The 26,400-nt window shown below is 44.5% G+C and overlaps 1 protein-coding gene across 1 annotated transcript; it reads right to left on the bottom strand.

The window, feature by feature from the left end:
• Nucleotides 1-1,577: 1,577 nt before the first annotated feature.
• Nucleotides 1,578-2,500, bottom strand: LOC123410826. Its single transcript, XM_045103766.1, has one exon. It carries the CDS (start codon nucleotides 2,396-2,398, stop codon nucleotides 1,853-1,855), a length of 546 nt encoding a protein of 181 aa, XP_044959701.1. The 5' UTR covers nucleotides 2,399-2,500; the 3' UTR covers nucleotides 1,578-1,852.
• Between the last annotated feature and the right edge of the window lie 23,900 nt (nucleotides 2,501-26,400).

Here is a 26,400-nt window from a genome sequence, read left to right as displayed (position 1 = left end):
ACATCGCCGACTACTGGGCATTGAACTTTGAGAGGAACGACCTCTTCACTGTCCGATCGGCTTACAGAATGCTCATAGCCACTCGCCAGCGTAGAGAGGCCTGGCTGACTGGGGACCCAAGCCCATCAAGCAATGAAGCACACTCGTGGAAAACCCTGTGGAACACAAAGATACCAGCAAAGATTCGCATGTTCTTGTCGCGGCTATCAAAGGTCTCACTACCCACTGAGGACGTCAGAGCACATCGTAACATGTCAACTTCTAATGCCTGCGGGCTCTGTGGATCTCGAGACTCATGGAGGCACTCCCTGATCGAGTGCTCAATGTCCAGGTGTGTTTGGGCCCTTGATCAAGGCGAGCTAGTGGAACGAATTATATCAAATACAGTGCCAAACCCAAAGCAATGGATCTTCACAATGATGGACTCATTATCACATGTCGATTTCATCCTTTTGGCAGTGACATTATGGGCCGTCTGGTATGCAAGAAGGAAGGCCATCCATGAGGGATTGTTTCAAAGCCCGCATGCGACCAATGCATTCATTGCTAGATTCATCTCTGAGCTAGAGCTTTTGCACCCCAATGCTCGGGCTACCGCTCAAACAGAGCGGCATGTTGGGGCAACTACGGCCCGGAAAAGGTGCACTGCGCTACCAGTGGGACAGGCAAAAATCCATGTGGACGGGGGAGTCCTACGATCAAGGGGTGGATCCGCAGTTGCAGTTTTGTCGGGACGAATTCGGAAATTATCTCGGTAGCTCTTCGTTGGTGGTCGCGGGTGTCACCGATCCTGCTACTTTGGAAGCTTTAGCTTGCAGAGAAGCTTTGGCCTTGGCAGAGGATCTTCTTCTACACCACTTTACCATCTCATCGGAATCCAAACAAGTAGTGGAAGACATTGCTAAGGGGAACCAGGGCCGCTATGGGGCAATCATCTCGGAGATCAAACATCGAGCATCTATTTTTAATTGTACTTTTATTTTTGAAAGCCGAAGTGTTAACGGCGAAGCTCATGACTTAGCTAAGTATTCTCGTTCTCTCGGGCCAGGACGCCATATTTGGTTGGCAAACTCTCATGATCCGAATTGTATCCCACTACATGTGGACTATGATCAATAAAGCTTAGCTTTCCCCTCAAAGAAAAAAAATCTACGGCCGCCCTGGCCATGATTTTCACATAAGAACAAAATCCTGAATCCCTTTAAAAAAATCCTAAAAATATACTGTCATGAGAAATCGACTCGTCTCGTCCCTATCAGGGCCGTTGGTTCATCAACTTGTGTCCAACCAACCAATGTTGCAGTGGTGAAATCGTCGCTGCCTTTACTAGGAGTTGGATGATTTGCCACAAAATTGAGTAATGAAGAAGTAAAGTGTGGCTTATGATCCATATTTGCACAATTTGTGTACTACGACCTCCAACCACTCAAGATCACTTGATGCAATGCCAGCCTCCCTCGATGCATAATTTCAGAGCGTATATATGATGAGAGGATTTTTTTCAACAAAGGGCGTACCAAGATTCAAGATATGATCAGTATCAGGAGCAACAGAGAAGGAAATAAAAGGCCGAGAAATTCAAGAAATGCTTGCTTTTATATCTTGAAAGCATTTCATCCACTTGGCTAATCTTCCTGCAGCTCTCCACTGGCCACAAATTTTAGGAGACAAGGAGGCCGGCCTGGAAATCGACCCCACATATGAACACGCAGACCAGCTAGAGCTACTCCGCTCCGCTGGCTGCAGCCGGGGGACAAAGAACGAAACAAAGAACAGAGCAGCTCTGGCTACTGCGCTACGCTAGTGCTACTTGCGAGTTGCGACCAGCTCGCTCGCCGGCCGGCGGGACGTCCTACTGCGTCTGCCGGGCGACGGAGGAGGAGAGCACGAAGCGCGAGGCGAAGGTGTAGTGGTGGCAGAGGTGGGCGGCGCCGGAGACGTCGTCGTCCAGCGCGGAGCCGAAGCCGTCGCGGTCGAAGTTGCGCGCGTAGCTGAGCGGGTCGTACTGGAGGCACCGGGACGACGCGCCCGTGGGAGCCGCCGTGCACACCAGCATCTTGCTCCGCCTCCGCAGCCTCCGCACCAGCCGGGCCAGCGCCAGCCCGAACCCTGCCGGGCCCCGCCGGCCGCGGCACGACGACGACGACGAGGAGGATGCATTGCCTTGACTCCCCATCTCGATCGACCGCTCCTGCTCCGGTTGATTCCGGGAGAATGTACTATGTATCTTGGTGGACGGTGGTTGGAGGCGTAGGTGGGAGATTCCGTGGCGTTGGTGGTGCTGATTTATAGGAGTTGTCGAGCTGATCCGCCAGTGTGTGGGGAGAGGGGTGGAGTGGAGCGGGGTGGTGGTGCCTGGTGACGGCGAGGAGCGGTTTCGCGTCTCCCACTCTCCCATGTGGTTCGAACGTACGAGCGCGTATAGAAAAGTACACTCTGCTGGAGCCAGTGTAGAGTAGGTGTGTTTCTTTCTTGGTTTATTATTGTATGTAGGATGATAATGATAAACTAATCAAAAGTGGCTTCAACTACAAGGATAACCCACGAGCCTCCTCTTTGTATCTACTCTACCTACCTAGCTAGCTATACTTCAATACGTAGTCTAGTGAGTGGCTTTCTTGATTGCAAAAGAGAATTATTAACTGATGAACCTAGTAAGTTTGTTGGTGTAGCTAACGCTATAGTATGATGATTAGGGAACAGTTAGCTTGATGAGCTCCAGGAATCAAGGGATGATGTGTGTGAGCAGCAGTGCAGCAAGATAGCCGGCCGGCCAGCCCGCAGCAAAGCTTCGATTATTATTCAGCATTTCCTAACAAGAAGGGTTTACATTTTATTTTAGTACAAACGCAGCAGGAACCCATGAAATAAAAGTAGCTAGGCGTACGTAGGGACGAGGCGCAGAAGCAGAAGCATGCACCTGCATGCACATTGCCTTGCCGATGCATGTGAGGGATTCAGAGTGGTTTCGAAGCCCGAGAAAATAGAACAGCTGGGCGTCCTTTTGCTCGGACCGAGGCGGAGAAGGGGGGAGACGGCGGTTGGCACTTGCCAGTGGGGCGGTGCGTGCGAGCCACCGCCCGCCGGAGCCACTGCATGCGCGCGCGCGTCCGAGGAAACGGTGGCAAAGCAAGCAGGCAGGGGCACTCGCACTCGCATGTGCCGGCCACCCTCTCGTCGTTGCAGACACGGTATCCCAGGGTTCACTCCAAGGAGAGAGATCGCGATCGAGGCTGATGCTGGTCTATCAAGCAAAGGTTTTAGGAGGGGAAAAAGTCCAAAACAAACCTTGAAGTTATAGACGAAAGCTAAATTAAACCCTAAACTTTGAATCCCTGAAATTGACACTCCGAACTTGTAATCCTGGTCTATTTTAAACCCTAGACTCGTTTGGCACACCGGAATTCTGGCAATACCACAATCCCTATCGGAATAACCTGCTAGGCTACTACTCTCATAGACAGAAATTGGACCGGACCACTAACAAAAAAATTATTACGAAGTTTAAAAAAAGTTCGCGCATTTTTAAAATTGTTCAGAAGTTAAAAATATTTATGTTTTCTATTTTTGTCACAAATTCTATGTCCTTTTTGTTTCAAAAAAATATTTGGTTTTTTAATTCTATTCGTATTTTTAATTCTATTCGTATTTTTAGTTCTATTCGTATTTTTAATTCTATTCGTATTTTTAGTTCTATTCGTATTTTTAATTCTATTCGTATTGGTCCAACATGCATTTTATAAATTTGTAGGAGCATAATCCTAGCGCCAAACATTCAACGTTTATTGTTATTTATACCTCAAAAATATATATATCAATTTTATAAAATGTTTATTGTTATTTATAAAATATAAATTATTTATTTAGAAAAATATTACCATGTATTTTTTTTTGTAAGATGTACTTTTAAAATGTACATAATGTGTTGAAAAATTATTGGAATTTATCAAAAAATATACATATATGTGTTAAAAAATACATTGGATACTAAAAAAAATATATACACATGTGGAAAAGCAAAAAGAAAATGAAAAAAAAACCAGAGCAAAGGGTGCGTGCGTGCGCAACTGCGCTAATGGGCCAGCCCAATTCAGCAAATCCCGGCTAAGTTCTGTCAAGGTTTAAAATAGACCAGGATCAGTGAGTTCGGTGTGCCGATTTCAGGGATTTAAAGTTTAGGGTTTGGTCTACAAGTTCAAGGTTTATTTTAGACTTTTTCCTTTAGGAGGTCACTACGCTTCACCCGGTGCGCGTGACTCTCTCGGATTTTGGAGCGAGGGGCGAGGAGATTCTTAACTTGATTTCGTATGCTCTGTGGAGATTAACCGGCCGGACACATGCAGTTCGTTTTTCTTTATCATGTGTTGTTTTTAGGGCATCCTCAACGATGACTTGAAAATTTGCTTGGGCATGTGTCCGGAGCTGACCATTCAACGCTACCCGCATACATATCAATCACTTTTTTTAACAAACCAGATAAAACTCATGCAAACTCGGCTATAAATCGTAAAAGATTCATGCAAACACGATGGATTCCATAAACCAGACGAAATTCATTACATTTCGGACAAAATTCAACTAAATGCACAGCTCGTCTGATTCCAAAGGTATAATTTGTTAACTAATCACCTAGTTTAAAAGATCACCGACGCCCGTGGCGATGTTCGGCCATGAAGCACGAGAATTGAAGCTCCAACACTTGTTTTCGCCTTCTCCAGTTTTGCCTCGGCGCTCTCCAATTGTGCCTTCACAGCCTCCGGCACCGCAGCTTGGTTTGAGGTGGACGGGAAGAGCGATGACCTTCATGGGATCCGAGAGAGACGGTGAACTACCATGCACCACTCTTTCTCGCTGTCGGCAGCGCCCGCGAAGCCGACAATGTTCTCCTCGTCGTCGCTTTTGCCCCACACCTCGTTCGCCGCCTCGTCAAACTCCTTGTAGGCGACCTCTAGTTCCGTTTGACACTAACGGTACCGCCAGCGGCTGAGGCGGATCTCGCGGGTGGAGCGGTAGGACTCAACAAGGGTCACCTTCTCCGCCACCTCCGTGTCCGATGCGATCGCCCTGCCGGCGTTGAGCTACTCCTCCACCTACCGACGCTCCTCAAAGCTGGAGGTTATAGGCCGCATCGGCTTGCGTCTCCCGGAACTGGTCCTCAGCTCATCCCGCAACATATTCATGTAATGGGCACGGGCCCCGTCGATGGTCATGGTGCATTGTACCAACAAGGGTGGCGCAGGCGAAGAGGATGGCGTCGGCTCATCCTCGATTGCGTCCTCCATTGGGAGTCATCGACCTTCGACTGTCTGCTGGCTTCTAGCCGGCAACAATGGCGACCATCTCCTTCTTCTGCTCTAGTGACGGTCCGTCCCACAGAGCTTTGGAGCACGAGGAGGCCATGATGGAAATGGCGCGGAAAGGAAAAAGGGACTGAATGAGGATGACTACCAGCTATGCATGTGGTTGGAATTTATATACCGGGCGAATGGTAATGTCGAGTGGTAGACGAACGGACGGGTGGCATTGTGGTAGTTTCCCCGGCAACCTTGAGTCATTAATGTGGCGACAGACAGACGAACGGATGATCGTGATGTTGTTTGAACGCGGAGCAATCACGTTCATCAAAAAGTAGCGCGGGCAGCACTCTCTTGACCGGTGCCCCGCTTCCATGCCGGTGCTAGTGAGAGGTTATGTCTGCTTTGACCGGGCATGAATAAGGAGCTGATGCTCTGGAGCGGTGCTGACCGTTTCAGGCGGAAAGTGCACGTAGATGAGGGATGGATTTTTACGGATCAGGGCCCAGAAGCGGGCGAACACCCGCAAAGCCCCCAATTTGCAGGTTCATTATTGTCTAACAACATGATTGATAAGACGGGATTACCGTACCACTCTGGAGCAGCGCGTGATCTCGTCGACCTGCGTGGTTCAACAGAAACTTGAACTGGAGTTTCATGATCATCATCATTAACTTTCTCCTCAACCGGCGTCGCAATGACAGAGGTTTCCCCTTGCCCTGCGCCACCATCCAAAGGGATGAGAGGTTCGACAACCTCGTCAAGTTCTATCTTCCTCCCACTCAATTCTCTCGAGAGAAACTCCTTCTCGAGAAAAGCTCTGTTTTTAGCAACAAAAACTTTGCCCTCAGATTTGAGATAGAAGGTGTACCCAACTGTCTCTTTTGGGTAACCTATGAAGACGCACTTTTCCGCTTTGGGTTCCAGCTTTTCAGGCTGAAGCTTTTTGACATAAGCATCACATCCCCAAACCTTAAGAAACGACAACTTTGGCCTTTTGCCATACCACAGTTCGTATGGTGTCGTCTCAACGGATTTTGATGGTGCCCTATTTAAAGTGAATGCAGCTGTTTCTAATGCATAACCCCAAAATGATAACGGCAAATCAGTAAGAGACATCATAGATCGCACCATCTCTAACAAAGTACGATTACGACGTACGGACACACCATTACGATGTGGTGTTCCAGGCGGTGTTAACTGCGAAACAATTCCACGTTGTCTTAAGTGAGCACCAAACTCGAAACTCAGATATTCACCCCCACGATCAGACCGCAGGAACTTGATCTTCTTGTTACGATGATTTTCCACTTCACTCTGAAATTGCTTGAACTTTTCAAATGTTTCAGACTTGTGCTTCATCAAGTAGACATAACCATATCTACTTAAATCGTCAGTGAAGGTGAGAAAATAATGATATCCGCCGCGTGCCTCTACGCTCATTGGACCACACACATCGGTATGTATGATTTCCAACAAGTCACTTGCACGCTCCATTGTTCCGGAGAACGAAGTCTTAGTCATCTTGCCCATGAGGCATGGTTCGCACGTGTCAAGTGAATCAAAGTCAAGTGACTCCAAAAGTCCATCAGCATGGAGTTTCTTCATGCGCTTTACACCAATATGACCCAAGCGGCAGTGCCACAAAAATATGGCGCTATCATTGTTTACTCTAACTCTTTTGGTCTCAATGTTATGTATATGCGTATCGCTATCAAGATTCAATATGAACAATCCTCTCACATTCGGTGCATGACCATAAAAAATGTTACTCATAGAAATTGAACAACCATTATTCTCAGACTTAAAAGAGTAACCGTCTCGCAATAAACAAGATCCAGATATAATGTTCATGCTCAACGCAGGCACTAAATAACAATGATTTAAGTTCATCACTAATCCTGATGGTAGCTGAAGTGACACTGTGCCGACGGCGATTGCATCAACCTTGGAACCGTTTCCTACGCGCATCGTCACTTCGTCTTTCGCCAGCCTTCGTCTATTCCGCAGTTCCTGTTCTGAGTTGCAAATGTGAGCAACAGAACCGGTATCGAATACCCAGGCACTACTACGAGAGCCGGTTAAGTACACATCAATAACATGTATATCAAATATACCTGATTTTTCTTTGCCCGCCTTCTTATCTGCCAGATACTTGGGGCAATTGCGCTTCCAGTGACCCATACCCTTGCAATAGAAGCACTCTGTTTCAGGCTTAGGTCCAGCCTTGGGTTTCTTCGGTGGATTGGCAACAGGCTTGCCGCTCTTCTTCGAATTGCCCTTCTTGCCTTTGCCGTTTCTCTTGAAACTAGTGGTCTTGCTTACCATCAACACTTGATGCTCTTTACGGAGTTCAGACTCTGCGACTTTCAGCATCGCAAACAACTCGCCGGGAGACTTGTTCATCCCTTGCATGTTGTAGTTCAACACAAAGCCTTTATAGCTTGGCGGCAGTGATTGAAGGATTCTGTCAGTGATAGCCTCTTGCGGGAGTTCAATCCCCAGTTCAGCTAGACGGTTTGAGTACCCAGACATTTTGAGCACATGTTCACTGACAGACGAGTTTTCCTCCATTTTGCAAGCATAGAATTTATCGGAGGTCTCATACCTCTCGATCCGGGCGTTCTTCTGAAAGATAAACTCCAACTCCTGGAACATCTCAAATGCTCCATGACGCTCAAAACGACGTTGAAGTCCCGGTTCTAAGCCATACAAGACTGCACATTGAACTATTGAGTAGTCCTCCTTACGTGCTAACCAAGCGTTCTTAACATCCTGATCAGCCGTGGCGGGTGGTTCATCTCCTAGCGCAGCATTAAGGACATAATCCTTCTTTCCAGCTTGTAAGATTAGCTTAAGATTACGAGCCCAGTCTACAAAGTTTCTTCCATCATCTTTCAACTTAGCTTTCTCTAGGAACGTATTAAAATTCAGGATGACTGTCGCGTGAGCCATGATCTACAACACAAATATATTCAAAGTGGACTTAGACTATGTTCAAGATAATTAGAGTTCAACTTAATCAAATTACATGCTAAACTCCCACTCAAAAAGTACATCTCTCTAGTCATTTGAGTGGTTCATGATCCACTTACACTATCCCAAGTCCGATCATCACGTGTGTTGAGTATAGTTTCAGTGGTAAGCATCCCTATGCTAATCATATCAACTATATGATTCATGATCGACCTTTCGGTCTCATGTGTTCAGAGGCCATGTCTGCACATGCTAGGCTCGTCAAGCTTAACCCGAGTGTTCCGCGTGCGCAACTGTTTTGCACCCGTTGTATGTGAACGTTGAGTCTATCACACCCGATCATCACGTGGTGTCTCGAAACGACGAACTGTAGCAACGGTGCACAGTCGGGGAGAACACAATTTCGTCTTGAAATTTTAGTGAGAGATCACCTCATAATGCTACCGTCGTTCTAAGCAAAATAAGGTGCATAAAAGGATTAACATCACATGCAATTCATAAGTGACATGATATGGCCATCATCACGTGCTTCTTGATCTCCATCACCAAAGCACCGGCACGATCTTCTTGTCACCGGCGCCACACCATGATCATCCATCAACGTGTTGCCATCGGGGTTGTCGTGCTACTTATGCTATTACTACTAAAGCTACATCCTAGCAAAATAGTAAACGCATCTGCAAGCACAAACATTAGTATAAAGACAACCCTATGGCTCCTGCCGGTTGTCGTACCATCGACGTGCAAGTCGATATCTCTATTACAACATGATCATCTCATACATCCAATATATCACATCACATCGTTGGCCATATCACATCACAATCATACCCTGCAAAAACAAGTTAGACGTCCTCTAATTTTGTTGTTGCATGTTTTACGTGGTGACCAAGGGTATCTAGTAGGATCGCATCTTACTTACGCAAACACCACAACGGAGATATATGAGTTGCTATTTAACCTTATCCAAGGACCTCCTCGGTCAAATCCGATTCAACTAAAGTTGGAGAAACCGTCACTTACCAGTCATCTTTGAGCAAAGGGGGTTACTCGTAACGATGAAACCAGTCTCTCGTAAGCGTACGAGTAATGTCGGTCCAAGCCGCTTCAATCCAACAATACCGCGGAATCAAGAAAAGACTAAGGAGGGCAGCAAAACGCACATCACCGCCACAAAAACTTTTGTGTTCTACTCGAGAAGACATCTACGCATGAACCTAGCTCATGATGCCACTGTTGGGGAACGTCGCAAGGGAAACAAAAATTTTCCTACGCGCACGAAGACCTATCATGGCGATGTCCATCTACGAGATGGGATGAGTGATCTACGTACCCTTGTAGACCGTACAACAAAAGCGTTAGAGAACGCGGTTGATGTAGTGGAACGTCCTCACGTCCCTCGATCCGCCCCGCGAACAATCCCGCGATCAGTCCCACGATCTAGTACCGAACGGACGGCACCTCCGCGTTCAGCACACGTACAGCTCGACGATGATCTCGGCCTTCTTGATCCAGCAAGAGAGACGGAGAGGTAGAAGAGTTCTACGGCAGCGTGACGGCGCTCCGGAGGTTGGTGATGACCTTGTCTCAGCAGGGCTCCGCCCGAGCTCCGCAGAAACGCGATCTAGAGGAAAAACCGTGGAGGTATGTGGTCGGGCAGCCGTGGGAAAGTCGTCTCAAATCTGCCCTAAAACCTCCGTATATATAGGTGGGAAGGAGGGGGCCTAGCCTTGGGGTCCAAGGACCCCAAGGAGTCGGCCGAGCCAAGGGGGGGAGGACTCCCCCCCCCCAAACCGAGTTGGACTTGGTTTGGTGGGAGGAGTCCCCCTTCCTTCCCACCTCCTTCCTTTTTTTTCCTTTCCTCTTGATTTTTTCTTCTCTTGGCGCATTGGGCACTTGTGGGCTGTCCCACCAGCCCACTAAGGGCTGGTGTGACTCCCCAAATGCCTATGGGCTTCCCCGGGGTGGGTTGCCCCCCCGGTGAACTCCCGGAACCCATTCGTCATTCCCGGTACATTCCCGGTAACTCCGAAAACCTTCCGGTAATCAAATGAGGTCATCCTATATATCAATCTTCGTTTCCGGACCATTCCGGAAACCCTCGTGACGTCCGTGATCTCATCCGGGACTCCGAACAACATTCGGTAACCAACCATATAACTCAAATACGCATAAAACAACGTCGAACCTTAAGTGTGCAGACCCTGCGGGTTCGAGAACTATGTAGACATGACCGGAGAGACTCCTCGGTCAATATCCAATAGCGGGACCTGGATGCCCATATTGGATCCTACATATTCTACGAAGATCTTATCGTTTGAACCTCAGTGCCAAGGATTAGTATAATCCCGTATGTCATTCCCTTTGTCCTTCGGTATGTTACTTGCCCGAGATTCGATCGTCAGTATCCGCATACCTATTTCAATCTCGTTTACCGGCAAGTCTCTTTACTCGTTCCGTAATACAAGATCCCGCAACTTACACTAAGTTACATTGCTTGCAAGGCTTGTGTGTGATGTTGTATTACCGAGTGGGCCCCGAGATACCTCTCCGTCACACGGAGTGACAAATCCCAGTCTTGATCCATACTAACTCAACTAACACCTTCGGAGATACCTGTAGAGCATCTTTATAGTCACCCAGTTACGTTGCGACGTTTGATACACACAAAGCATTCCTCCAGTGTCAGTGAGTTATATGATCTCATGGTCATAGGAATAAATACTTGACACGCAGAAAACAGTAGCAACAAAATGACACGATCAACATGCTACGTCTATTAGTTTGGGTCTAGTCCATCACGTGATTCTCCCAATGACGTGATCCAGTTATCAAGCAACAACACCTTGTTCATAATCAGAAGACACTGACTATCATTGATCAACAGGCTAGCCAACTAGAGGCATGCTAGGGACGGTGTTTTGTCTATGTATCCACACATGTAAATGAGTCTTCATTCAATACAATTATAGCATGGATAATAAACTATTATCTTGATACAGGAATTATAATAATAACTATACATTTATTATTGCCTCTAGGGCATAATTCCAACAGTAATCTCGAGTAGAACACAAAAGTTTTTGTGGGCGGTGATGTGCGTTTTGCTGCCCTCCTTAGTCTTTTCTTGATTCCGCGGTATTGTTGGATCGAAGCGGCTTGGACCGGCATTACTCGTACGCTTACGAGAGAGTGGTTTCATCACTACGAGTAACTTCGTTGCTCAAGGATGACCGGCGAGTGTCGGTTTCTCCAACTTTAGTTGAATCGGATTTGACCGAGGAGGTCCTTGGATGAGGTTAAATAGCAATTCATATATCTCCGTTGTGGTGTTTGCGTAAGTAAGATGCGATCCTACTAGATACCCATGGTCACCACGTAAAACATGTAACAACAATTAGAGGACGTCTAACTTGTTTTTGCAGGGTATGTTTGTGATGTGATGTGGCCAACGATGTGATGTGATATATTGGATGTATGAGATGATCATGTTGTAATAGTTAATATCGACTTGCACGTCGATGGTACGGCAACCGGCAGGAGCCATAGGGTTGTCTTCAAACTAACGTTTGTGCTTGCAGATGCGTTTACTATATTGCTAGGACGTAGCTTTAGTAGTAATAGCATGAGTAGCACGACAACCCCGATGGTGACACGTTGATGGAGATCATGGTGTGACACCGGTGACAAGAAGATCGTGCCGGTGCTTTGGTGATGGAGATCAAGAAGCACATGATGATGGCCATATCATGTCACTTATGAATTGCATGTGATGTTAATCCTTTATGCACCTTATCTTGCTTAGAACGACGGTAGCATTATGACGTGATCTCTCACTAAAATTTCAAGACGAAATTGTGTTCTCCCCGACTATGCACCGTTGCGACAGTTCTTCGTTTCGAGACACCATGTGATGATCGGATGTGATAGACTCAACGTTCACATACAACGGGTGCAAAACAGTTGCACACGCGGAACACTGGGGTTAAGCTTGACGAGCCTAGCATGTGCAGACATGGCCTCGGAACACATGAGACCGAAAGGTCGAGCATGAATCGTATAGTTGATATGATTAGCATAGAGATGCTTACCACTAAAACTATTTTCGACTCACGTGATGATCGGACTTGAGATAGTGGATTTGGATCATGTACCACTCAAATGACTAGAGAGATGTACTTTTTGAGTGGGAGTTCCTAAGTAATATGATTAATTGAACTAATTGTCATGAACATAGTCTAATGGTCTTTGCGAATTACGATGTAGCTTGCGCTATAGCTCTGCTGTTTTTATATATTCCTAGAGAAAATTTAGTTGAAAGTTGATAGTAGCAAACTTTGCAGACTGAGTCTGTAAAACCGAGGATTGTCCTCGTTGCTGCGCACAAGGCTTATGTCCTTAATGCACCACTCGGTGTGCTGAACCTCGAGCGTCGTCTGTAGATGTTGTGAACATCCGACATAGACATTTCTGATGACTACACGATAGTTCAGTGCAAAATACTTAATGGCTTAGAAGCAAGGCGCCGAAGACGTTTTGAAACGTCACGGAACATAAGAGATGTTCTAAAGAGATGAATTTGTGATTTCATGCTTGTGCCCTTGTTAAGAGGTATGAGACCTCATACAAGATTCTTTGTCCACGAAGTAAAGGAGAAAATCTCAATCGTTGAGCGTGTGCTCAGATTATCTGAGTACGACAATCGCTTGAATCAAGTGGGAGTTGATCTTCCAGATAAGATAGTGATGGTTCTCCAAAGTCACTGCCACCAAGCTATGAGAGCTTCGTGATGAACTATAACATATCAAGGATAGATACAATGATCCTTGAGCGATTCACGATGTTTGACACTGCGAAAGTAGAAATCAAGAAGGAGCATCAATAGTTGATGGTTAGTAAAAACCACTAAGTTTTGATAAAGGCAAGGGCTAGAAGGGATACTTCGTGAAACGGCAAAGCAGTTGCTGCACTAATGAAGAGACCCCAGATTAAACCCAAGCCCGGGACTAAGTGCTTCTGTTATGAGGGGAACGGTCACCGAGGTGGAGCAACTCTAGATACTTGGTAGATAAGAAGGCTGGCAAAAGTCGAAAGAAGTATATTTGATATACATGATGTTGATGTGTACTTTACTAGTACTCCTAGTAGCACGAGGGTATTGGGGTTCGGTTGCTAAGTGATTAGTAACACGAAATGAAAGCTACGGCATAAACGGAGACTAGCTAAAGGCGAGGTGACGATATGTGTCGGAAGTGTTTCCAAGGTTGATATGATCAAACGTCGCACACTCCCTCTACCATCAGAATTGGTGTTAAACCTAAATAATTGTTATTTGGTGCTTGCGTTAAGCATGAACATGATTGGATTGTGTTTATTGCAATACGATTATTCATTTAAAGAGAATACTGGTTACTCTATTTGCTTGAATAATCACCTTCAATGGTTTATTGAATCTCGATCGTAGTGTTACACATGTTCATGATATTGGTGCCAAAAGATACGAGGTAATGATGATAGTAACACTTAATTGTGGCACTGCCGCTTGACTCATGTTGGTATAAATTGCATGAAGAGGCTCCATGCTGATGGATCTTTATACTCACTTGATTTTGAATCACTAGTGACATGCAAATCATACCACATGAGCAAGGCCTTGTTTTCATTGAGATGAAACAAGATAGTAACTTGTTGGAAGTGATACATTTTGATGTATGCACTCCAATGGGTGCTGAGGCACGCAGTGGATATCATTATGTTCTTACTTCAATGATGATTTGAGGAGATACAAGAGTATTTACTTAATGAATCACAAGTCTGAAATATTGAAAGGTTCAATTCTGTTTCAGGAGTGAAGTTCGTCGTAACAAGAGGATAAACTGTCTACGATATGATCATCGAAATGAATATCTGAGTTACGAGTTTTGGTACGCAGTTAAGACAATGTGGAAATTGTTTAGCAGTTCATGCCACCTGGAACATCATAGTGTGATAATGTGTCTGAACGTCATAGCCACGCACTATTTGGTATGGTGCATGCTATGATGTCTCTTATCGAATTACCACTATCGTTTATGGGTTATGCATTAGAGACAACCACATTCACTTTAAATAGGGCACCGCGTATTTCCGTTGAGATGACACAGTATAGACTGAGGTTTAGAGAAATCTAAACTGTCGTTTCTTGAAAGTTTGGGGTTTCAACACTTGTGTGAAAAAGTTTCAGTCGAATAAGCTCAAACCCAAAGCGGATAAATGCATCTTCATAGGATATCCAAAACAGTTGGGTACATCTCCTATCTCAGATCCGAAAGCAAAGTGTTTGTTTCTAGAAACGGATCCTTTCTCGAGGAAAGGTTTCTCTCGAAAGAATTGAGTGGGTGGGTGGTAGAACTTGATGAGGTTATTGAACCATCACTTCAACCAGTGTGTAGCAGGGCGCAGGAAGTTGTTCCTGTGGCGCCTACACCAATTGAAGTGAAAGCTGATGATGGTGATCATCGAGCATCGGATCAAGTTACTACAAGCCTCGTAGGTTGATAAGGTCGCGTACTACTGTAGAGTGGTACGGTAACCCTGTCTTGGAGGTCATGTTGTTGAGAAACAATGAACCTACGAGTTATGGAGAAAGCAATGGTGGGCCCGGATTCCGACAAATGGCTGGAAGCCATGAAATCCGAGAGAGGATCCATGTATGAAAACAAAGTGTAGACTTTGGAAGAACTACTTGATGGTCATAGGACTATTGAGTAAATATGGATCTTTAAAAGGAAGGCAGACGATGATGGTGATAAGTCACTATTAAGAAAAGCTCGACTTGTCGCAAAGATGTTTCCGACATGATCAAACAGTTGACTATGGTGAGACTTTCTCACTCGTAGCGATGCTAAAAGTCTGTTAGAATTATGTTAGTAGTTGTTGCATTATTTTTGAAATATTGCACATAGGATGTCAAAACATTGTTTCCTCGACGGTTTCCTTGAGCAAACATTGTATGTGATACAACCAGAAGGTTTTGTCGATCCTAAAGATACTAAAAAGTATGCAAGCTCCAGTGATCCTTCAATGGACTGTTGCAAGCATCTCGGAGTTGGAATATACACTTTGATGATATGATCAAAGATTTTGGGTTTGTACAAGGTTTATGAGAAACTTGTATTTCCAAAGAAGTGAGTGGGAGCACTATAGAATTTCTGATAAGTATATGTGGTTGACATATTGTTGATCAGAAGTAATGTAGAATTTCTGTGAAGCATAAAAGGTTGTTTGAAAGGAGTTTTTCAAAGGAATACCTGGATTGAGCTATTGAACGTTGAGTATCAAGATCTATGGAGATAGATCAAAACGCTTAATAGAAGTTTCAACAAGATGCATGCCTTGACAAGTTTTTGAAGGAATTCGAAATAGATCAGCAAAGAAGGAGTTCTTGACTGTGTTGTAAGGTGTGAATTTGAGTAAGACTCAAAACCCGACCATGGCAGAATAAAGAGAATTGACAAAGCTCGTCTTCTATGCCTTAGCCATAGACTCTAAAGTATGCCATGCTGAGTACCGCACCTTATGTGTGCCTTGCAGCAAGTCTGTTAAGAGGTACACAGAGTGATCCAGGATTGAATCACTGATCGGCGGTCAAAGTTATCCTTAGTAACTAAATAGACTAAGGAATTTTTCTCGATTATGGAGGTGGTTAAAGAGTTCGTCGTAAAGGTTTACGTCGATGCAAGCTTTGACACTAATCCGAATAACTATGAGTAGTGAAACGGATTCGTATAGTAGAGTAGTTATTTGGAGCATTTTCGAATAGCACGTAGTAGCAGCATCTATAAGATGACATAAAGATTTGTAAAGAACGCACGGATCTGAATGTTTCAGAACCGTTGACTAAAACCTCTCTCACGAGCAAGACATGATCAGACCCCAGAACTATATGGGTGTTGGATTCGTTGAAATCACATGGTGATGTGAACTAGATTATTGACTCTAGTGCAAGTGGGAGACTGTTGGAAATATGCCCTAGAGGCAATAATAATTAGTTATTATTGTATTTCTTTGTTCATGATAATCGTTTATTATCCATGCTATAATTGTATTGATTGGAAACATAATACTTGTGTGGATACATAGACAAAACACTGTCCCTAGTAAGCCTCTAGTTGACTAGCTCGTTGATCAAAGATGGTCAAGGTTTCCTGGCCATAGGCAAGTGTTGTTACTTGATAACGGGATCACATCATTAGGAGAATCATGTGATGGACTAGACCCAAACTAATAGATGTAGCATGTTGATCGTGTCATTTTGTTGCTACTGTTTTCTGCGTGTCAAGTATTTGTTCCTTTGACCATGAGATCATATAACTCACTGACACCGGAGGAATGCTTTGTGTGTATCGAATGTCGCAACGTAACTGGGTGACTATAAAGATGCTCTACAGGTATCTCTGAAGGTGTTCGTTGAGTTAGTATGGATCAAGACTGGGATTTGTCACTCCGTATGACGGAGAGGTATCTCGGGGCCCACTCGGTAATACAACATCACACACAAGCCTTGCAAGCAATGTGACTTAGTGTAAGTTGCGGGATCTTGTATTACAGAACGAGTAAAGAGACTTGCCGGTAAACGGGATTGAAATAGGTATGCGGATACCGACGATCGAATCTCGGGCAAGTAACATACCGAAGGACGAAGGGAATGACATACGGGATTATATGAATCCTTGGCACTGAGGTTCAAACGATAAGATCTTCGTAGAATATGTAGGATCCAATATGGGCATCCAGGTCCCGCTATTGGATATTGACCGAGGAGTCACTCGGGTCATGTCTACATAGTTCTCGAACCCGCAGGGTGTGCACACTTAAGGTTCGACGTTGTTTTATGCGTATTTGAGTTATATGGTTGGTTACCGAATGTTGTTCGGAGTCCCGAATGAGATCACGGACGTCACGAGGGTTTCCGGAATGGTCGGAAAACAAAGATTGATATATAGGATGACCTCATTTGGTTACCGGAAGGTTTTCGTGCATTACCGGAAAAGTTTCGGGCTCATCGGTAGTGTACTGGGAGTGCCGGGAGGGGTGCCGGGGACCATCAGGAGGGGTGTCACGCCCCAAGGGGTCTCATGGGCTATGGTAAGAGATAAACCAGCCCCTAGTGGGATGGAATAAGTTCCCACTAAGGCCCATAAGGTTTGAGAAGGAAAAAACTCAAGGTGGAAAGAGTTTCCAAGTGGGAAGGTGGAATCCTACTCCAAGTAGGATTGGAGTAGGACTCCTCCACCTCCAATTTCGGCCAAACCTTTAGGTTTTGATGCTGCATCCTCCCCTCCCTCCCTCCTATATATAGTGGGGTTTTAGGGCTGATTTGACACAACTTTTGCCACGGCAGCCCGACCACATACCTCCACGGTTTTACCTCTAGATCGCGTTTCTGCGGAGCTCGGGCGGAGCCCTGCTGAGATTAGATCACCACCAACCTCCGGAGCACTGTCACGCTGCCGGAGAACTCATCTACCTCTCCGTCTCTCTTGCTGGATCAAGAAGGCCGAGATCATCCTCGAGCTGTACGTGTGCTGAACGCGGAGGTGCCGTCCGTTCGGCACTAGATCGGAGCGGATCGTGGGACGGATCGCGGGACGGTTCGTGGGATGGTTCGCGGGGCGGATCGAGGGACGTGAGGACGTTCCACTACATCAACCGCATTTCTTAACGCTTCTGCTGTGCAATCTACAAGTGTACGTAGATCGGAAATCCCCTCTCGTAGATGGACATCACCATGATAGGTCTTCGTGTGCGTAGGAAATTTTTTGTTTCCCATGCGACGTTCCGCAACAGTTGTTAGAGAAATATGGTGTAGAGGTGCCATATGACAGATGCTACCATGGTAAGGAGATTGCACTTGACAAATTGTATGGAAAGTATGGTGATAGCTTTCAGTTGCTATATAGCTTGAAAGCTGCAGTAGAGAGGGCATCACCATGCAATATTGTGGAAATTGACAAGCACAAAGTTGTGTACAAGATAAACAACAAGAAGTTGTACAAGGAGTGCTTTAGAAGGGTGTTTGTGTGCTTCAAAGCATGTCAAAAGGGTTTTCTGGAGGGGTGCAGGCCATACTTAGCTGTAGACGCTACTGCATTGACTGGTAGGTTCACAGGGCAACTTGTGGCAGCATGTGCCCTAGATGGCCACAACTGGTTGTTTCCTGTTGCATATGGTGTTCTGGAAGTGGAGTCAATTGAGTGTTGGACTTGGTTTTTTAGAAACGTGAAGAAAGTAATAGGTCATCCAGAAGGTTTAGTGATACATACTGATGCTTGCAAGGGATTGGAAAGTGTTGTTGAGGAAGTTTACCCTGGAGTGGAGCACACAGAGTGCATGAGGCACTTGGCCCAGAATTTCAGCAAGAAATTCAAGGGGAAGTTTTATGATGATAATTTGTGGCCATGCTCACTAACTTGTAGCATCAAGAAACACAACTATCACTTGAACCAGTTGAAAAGCAAGCCCAAAGTAAAGGAATATCTAGAGGAATACCACACAAAAATATGGGCAAGAGCTGATTTCAATGAGATAAGCAAGGTTGACTATGTCAATAACAACGTAGCTCAGTCATTCAACTCAAGAATCAAAAAATACAAGAGCCTCGACAGAGTTGATCTGCTAGACAAGATAAGGCAGCATATCATGGAGAAATTTGACTTAAGAAACAGATGCCATGGACCATTTCATTGGGCACTCCATCATACGAGCACTAATGAAGGTGTTAATGGAGAAAACAAGAGCTTTGCAAATGAGTATAGTGAGGAGAAGCCCAACAGAGGCAGAGGTGACTGCTACTGACAGTGAGAAAAGAGAATGGAGGTATCCTATTGACTTAGGGCAGTGGTCTTGCAGTTGCAGACAATGGCAGATCACTGGTAAACCATGCACCCATGCACTTTTCTTTATCACTGCTCTAAGAGGTGAAGCAAGTGGAATAGATTAGTATGTCCATAAATATTACTCAGTTGACATGTTCAGAGCTACTTATGCTGAGAACCTACCAGCTCTGGAAGGCAAGCAACAATGGGACATTGTAGATCCTGGATTCAAACTGTGTGCTCCTGTTCAACACAGAGCTCCAGGCAGACAAAGAAAGCAAAGGATTAGAAGTAGCACTGAAGGAGAAGGCCTTGGTCCTAGAAAGCATAAGTGCAAAAGGTGTGGTAGATGTGGACACAAAGCTAAGGGCTGCAAACAATCTATTGATCCAGCCTTTGGTGAAGATGAACACTAGGGAGCAGACAATGCAGATGATCATCCTACAGCCAATGAACCAGCAGAAGCATAAATACAAGAGGAGGAGGATGAGACAACACCTGATGTTCAGCAGCACATGGCACCACCAAAGGAGCCCTCACATGATGCATCTACAGAAGCTAGTTGTGCAGTCAGGTATTAAATCTTTCATGTTTTGATCTTACAAAATCTTTCAAACTATGATATGCTTCCACTTGTTTTAGCCCTAGGAAAAATTATAAAAGGCTAGCAGCAAGAGGAGCTTCTCCCAGGTGTGTCACGTAGAATATAGTTGTGGAACAGGAGTTTGAAAGCAAAGATTTCTCTCCAAAAAGAGCAGCAACAACTATTGAAGCTCCAAACCCAACCAAGAACACTAGAAGTAAGGCAATGCAAGCTCCAAACCTAGCCAAGGACACCAGGAGCAAGAAACTTAAGTTCTCGTGCTATTATCTTGTTAGTGTGTGTTGGTACAATAAAGTGCTGTATTTGGTACTATGTTATATTTGGCAATGCACTATGAAGTGTTGTATTTGGTACAATGTCAGTTTGTTGAATTTGGTACAATAAAGTGATGTATCAGGTTGCTCTATTTGGTACAATATGTGCTCTAATTGGTATAATTGGTTGCTCTCTCTCACACACTTTCTTCAACAACTGTATTTGGTACAATGTCACAAGCATGAGAAGATAATAATGATCTTCAAATTCATACAATAGTGCATCACGAACAACATTCGGGTCATCTCTCTCTCACACACTTTCTTCAACAAGTGCTACAAACTACAACACTAAAAACACAACAACACACATTCCAACAAACAACAATGCGAGAGCTAGCAGCATCTCATCTCTCTCTCTCACTGTCTTCTTCAAAGCAAGATTTTTCTTTGACAACTCCATATTTTGCTTCTGCATTTTGTGGCTTCTGATCCAGCTTTGTTCTAGCTCTGCATGCAGGTATTCAAAAGCAAGGGCAACATGCAATGGAGGAGGAGGATCAACCCAAACCACCCAGTGACACTCATGTGGTAACTGCACGTCACATTATCAAAACATTAGAGCATAAAAACCATCCAAAACATGGTATAATTCACAAGATCTTACATCTAGAGGAGACCCTAAAACGGTGGCTTGTGATAGCTCCTCCTAATGCAACACGCCGGGCAGGAACAAGGTCATGACCAGGGCAGCGATGCTTTGATAAATGCTCCAATCCGCAATAACTTTCATGTGGAAGATAGAACTCAGAGACATGCTCCACAATCCCGACCACATCAACCTGAATCAGAAATTCCCGAGTTATCACAAACCCTAGAACACATTGGGGGGAGGAAGAAGCGTTGCTGGAGTTTTACTTACCTCTGCGACCACACGCGAGAAGATGGAAGAGCCCGAGCTCGCCATGTGGCGCCGCTCCTTGCTCTATCGCCCCACGCCTTGCCTCCCACTCCTTTTTCCTCGCCGGCTTCCTCGTTCTGCTCTGCTCTGTTTCCTTGTGCTAGAACATTGAGGATGAAGGGGTATTAGGTATAGCACCGACAGGGGGAAAATTTCCAAAGTAACGCGTCGTTTGCGGTCAAACGACGCTGACTGGACGGAGACGTACCGGAAGGGCAAAAACGCAAGAAGAGGGAGGTGAGCTGGACAAGACCGCGTGTTTTCATAAATTAAGGGAAAATCATCCTAGGGGGACACAACTAAGGGCATAAATACAAAAATCCCTTCTTTGTACTAGTGCTGGCCTAGCTAGTTTTTGTCGTTGGGGAGAACATTATGAAACTGTCGAGGGATACACAATGGTTGGGGAGTACAGTCTCAGTTTACCAACGAGCTACACGATGTAAATGACAACAACGTTCGTGCATGCAAGGCAGCTTGCACGCACCCGCAGTTTTTCCTATAAGGCTGGACATAGTGGGAGTAACTAAGGTAGTATCATGTACTTGGGAATAGCAAATATGCTGATGTGGCAGACAATTAAAGAAGCGAGAGAGGGTTAGAGTAACATAGGTAGATACCATAATATGTTAAATGCTATGCTACTATGTGTCATGCATGTCAGTAAATGAAGTCATCTGTGATACTAGTTTATGATACTATGCACTATGAAGGTAGTATCATACAATAGTATCATATGCATGATACTACTATATGATACTCCCCACTATGGCCAGCCTAAGCAGAGCCACGTTACTTCCTCGTCATACAAAGTTGACCGGTCAGAAGACATGGCACAGCTGGCAGCATATGATCCCGCGTCTCATCAATCCCGGTACTGCTTCCGGGCAAAATTGACAAAATTGATCCGTGGATTAATGTATTTCACAAAGTGAATCGTGTTTGAAAAAAATCATGTAGCTGATCCTTTCGTGTGGCATCAGACAGTCAGGCGTCATACTGTACTGTATGACATCTTTGCCTTAGCGTCACATAGTGTATTATGGCGCATATGCTTTAGACGCAACACCAGGTCTCAAACGCCCCACAATGTAACATTAGACGCCACACAGTATAGTATGACGACTAAGACAGAGGCATTACAGAAAATGACCAGACGTATAATTTTTTTCGTACACAGTTCCTTTTGTGAACTAATTACGTTCTTAGGTTAAAAAAATTCATTTTACCATGCTTCCGACCTTTCTTCTATAGATAGATCGGGAGACAGGAGGCAGATCTCCTCCCCACAGCACGTCATGCCTTTCTGCCGCTTCCCGTTAGGGCCGGCCATAGGGTGGATCATGGACGTGCCTACCAGCCTAGAGCCCATCACCACATCATGCAACCCGTTGCTCCACCAAACCAGATCCTTGCTATCCCACAGTCAACAACGCCAGAAATTGACACGTTGACAGAGGCTGGGCTTGCGTTGGTTTTTCCCTTGAAGAGGAAAGGGTGATGCAGCACAGGAGCAGTAAGTATTTCCCTCAGTTTGAGAACCAAGGTATCGATCCAGAAGGAGGGTCTCGTCAAGTCCAGAGTACCTGCGCAAACACAAACAAGCTTGCACCCAACGCTTCAAAGGAATTGTCAATCCCTTCAAGATTTTTTGCAAAGTGAGATGTGAAGGCGGAAAGTGGAACGAAGTAAAAAGTGTAAGGCTGAAAATATGGTGTGGAGTAGACCCTAGGGGCCATAGTGTTCACTAGAGGCTTCTCTCAAAATAGCAAGTATTACGGTGGGTGAACAAATTACTGCTGAGCAATTGATAGAACCGCGCAAAGTCATGACGATATCTAAGGCAATGATCATACATATAGGCATCACGTCTGAGACAAGTAGACCGATACTTTCTGCATCTACTACTATTACTCCACACATCGACCGCTATCCAGTATGCATCTAGTGTATTGAGTTCATGATGAACGGAGTAACGCCTTAAGCAAGATGACATGATGTAGAGGGATAAACTCAAACCAATGATGAAAACCCCATCTTTTTACCCTTGATGGCAACAACACGATGCGTGCCTCGCTACCCCTTCTGTCACTGGGTGAGGTCACCGCAAGGTATGAACCCAAAACCAAGCACTTCTCCCATTGCAAGAATCATAGATCAAGCTGGCCAAACAAAACCCACAACTCGAAGAGAATTACAAGGATATGAAATCATGCATAAGAGAGATAAGAAGAAACTCAAATAAGATTCATAGATAATCTGATCATAAATCCACAATTCATAGGATCTCGACAAACACACCGCAAAAGAAGATTACGTCGGATAGATCTCCATGAAGATCATGGAGAACTTTGTATTGAAGATCCAAGAGAGAGAAGAAGCCATCTAGTTACTAACTATGGACCCGTAGGTCTATGTTGAACTACTCACGCATCATCGAAGAGCTAATGGTGTTGATGAGACAGAAGCTTGCGACGGCGGAAAAGTACTTTTGATGATCTCTTGATTTTTGTCTCGGATATATGGGAATATATAGGCGAAAGACCTAGGGCAAAGGGCATCCAGGGGCCCACAAGCCTGGATGGCGCGGCCTCCCCCCTGGCCGCGGGGTGGGGGCGTGTGGGGCCCCTGAGGCTCCCCTGCTTGGCTCCCAAGCTTCCCGATCTTCTTCCGTTCTAGAAAAAATCTTTTCGGGGATTTTCTTCCGTTTGGACTCTGTTTCAAAATCTCCTTTGAAAGGGGTCAAAAACATGGAAAAACAGGAACTGGCACTTGGCACTGAGTTAATAAGTTAGTCCCAAAAAATATATAAAAGGCATACAAAACATCCAAAGTCTGACAAGATAATAGCATGAAACCATCAAAAATTATAGATACGTTGCAGACGTATCAAGCATCCCCAAGCTTAACTCTTGCTCGTCCTTGAGTAGGGAAGTGATAAAGAATGAATTTTTGATGTGGAATGCTACCTAGCATAGTTGTCCTTTGCAACTTCTTTCACGTGACATGGATGTTCAGATCCGTAAGATTCAAAAGAATAGTTTGCTATTGGCATGAAAACTGTAATACTTCAAGCAAACTAGCAAAGTAATCATGAACTTTCAAAATAACAAGGCCAATGAAAGTTATCCCTACAAAATCATATAGTCTGGCTATGCTCCATCATCCTCACACAACTAATGTAAATCATGCACAACCCCGGTATTGGCCAAGTAATTGTTTTCGCACTCTTACTTTCTCAAACTTTTTATAACTATCACGCAATACATGAGCGCGAGCCATGAATATAGCACTATAGGTGGAATGGAGTGTGGTGGTGCTTGTGAGACAAAAAGGAGGAGATGGTCACACTGACTCGGTGTATCAATAGGCTATGAAGATGCCCATTAATAGATATCAATGTGAATGAGTAGGGATTGCCATACAAGAGATGCACTAGAGCTATAAGTATGTGAAAGCTCAAAAGTAAAACTAGTGGGTGTGCATCCAACTTGCTTGCTCATGAAGACCTAGGGCAATTTGAGGAAGCCCATCATTGGAATATACAAGCCAAGTTATATAATGAAGATTCCCACTAGCATATAGTAGTGACAAAGCACGAAGCTCTCAATCATGAAGAACATGGTGCTAACATGAAGCACAAGTGTGGAAAAAGATAGTAGCATTGTTCGTTCTCTCTTTTTCTCTTTTTTTCATTTGGGCTCTTAGGCCTCTCTTTTTTTTCTTTTCTTTTCTCCCCTTTTTTTGTTTTGGGCTCTTTGGCCTCTTTTTTTTTATTTCCTCACATGGGACAATGCTCTAATAATGATGATCATCACACTTTTATTTACTCACAACTCAAAGATAACAATGATGATGACTCCATAGGAAATGCCTCCGACAGTGTACCGGGATGTGCAACGATCTAGCATGGCGTATGACGTTGAAACATCTCGCTAGCTATCTTACGATCATGCAATGGCAATATGAGAGTGACGGCACAAGTCATGAGACGGAACGGTGGGAGTTGCATGGCAATATATCTCGGAATGGCTATGAAAATGCCATAGTAGGTAGGTATGGTGGCTGTTTTGAGGAAGGAATTTGATGGGTTTGTGTACCGGCGAGAATTGCGCGGCACTAGAGAGGCTAGCAATGGTGGAAGGTGAAAGTGCATCTATACCATGGGCTCACATTAGTCATGAAGAACTCACATACTTATTGCGAAAGTTTTTATTAGAAATCGAAACAAAGTGCTAAACGCATACTCTGAGGGGAAGGGTTGGTAGGTGTAAACCATCGCGCGATCCCGACCTCAACACAAAGGATGACAATCAATAGATCAATTATGCTCCGACTTCCTAACATAGCGGTTCACCATACGTGCATGCTACGGGAATCACTAACTTCAACACAAGTATTTCTAGATTCACAACACCCTACTAACATGACTTTTAATATTACCAAATCAATGTCATAAAACTATTTGAGAGGAATCAAGACTTCTCTTTCTACTCAATGCACATGAAGATGGAGGTTTTTGTATCCTCTTTGGGTACCTATCACATTTGGGACTACTTTCATAGCATAAGCCAACTACCAAATCACGCACCGCCGTGCTCTTAAAGATATAAGTGAAGCACAAGAGCAAAAGTATCTAGCTCAAAAGATATAAGTGAAGCACAAGAGCAAAAGTATCTAGCTCAAAAGATATAAGTGAAGCACAATGAGCATTCTAGCAAAATAACAATGAGTGCATGTCACTCTCTCTCAAAAAGGTGTGCAGCAAGGATGATTGTGACAAAACAAAAAGAAAAGACTCCTAAGATACAAGATGCTCCAAGCAAAACACATATCATGTGGTGAATAAAAATATAGCTCCAAGTAATGTTACCGATGGATTGAAGACGAAAGAGGGGATGCCTTCCTGGGGCATCCCCAAGCTTAGGCTTTTTGGTGTCCTTGAATTTGGATTGGGATGCCTTGGGCATCCCCAAGCTTGAGATCTTTCCACTCCTTATCTCTTTGTCCATGAGAACATCACCCAAACTTGAAAACTTCACAACACAAAACTTAAACAGAAACTTGTGATAACATTAGTACAAGAAAATAAACTACCACTTCTTTTGGTACTGTAGAAAACTTGAATTCTATCTATATTGATGATGGGCTACTGTATTCTCACTTTTCCATGGCTAGTACCCCCCGATACTAACCATAGTATCATCAAAACAAGCAACCAACTCAACAAAAACAGAATATGTCAAAAACAGACCCGTCTATAGCAATCTGTATACTTCGTATACTTATGGTACCTCAAAAAATCTGAAACATTACGACAGCCTGGGAAAAAAGCATATCAATCAGCAGCAAAAAGAATCAACTCAAACGCTCTTTCTTGATAAAAATGAAAAATCATCTCGCGAGCGAAAAGTTTCTATCTTTTTCCAGCAGGATCAAACAACCATTACCAAGA

The sequence above is a fragment of the Hordeum vulgare genome, chromosome 7H (genome assembly GCF_904849725.1).
Source record: "Hordeum vulgare subsp. vulgare chromosome 7H, MorexV3_pseudomolecules_assembly, whole genome shotgun sequence".
Lineage (NCBI taxonomy): Eukaryota > Viridiplantae > Streptophyta > Magnoliopsida > Poales > Poaceae > Hordeum > Hordeum vulgare.
This window is presented reverse-complemented; position numbering and strand designations above follow the sequence as displayed.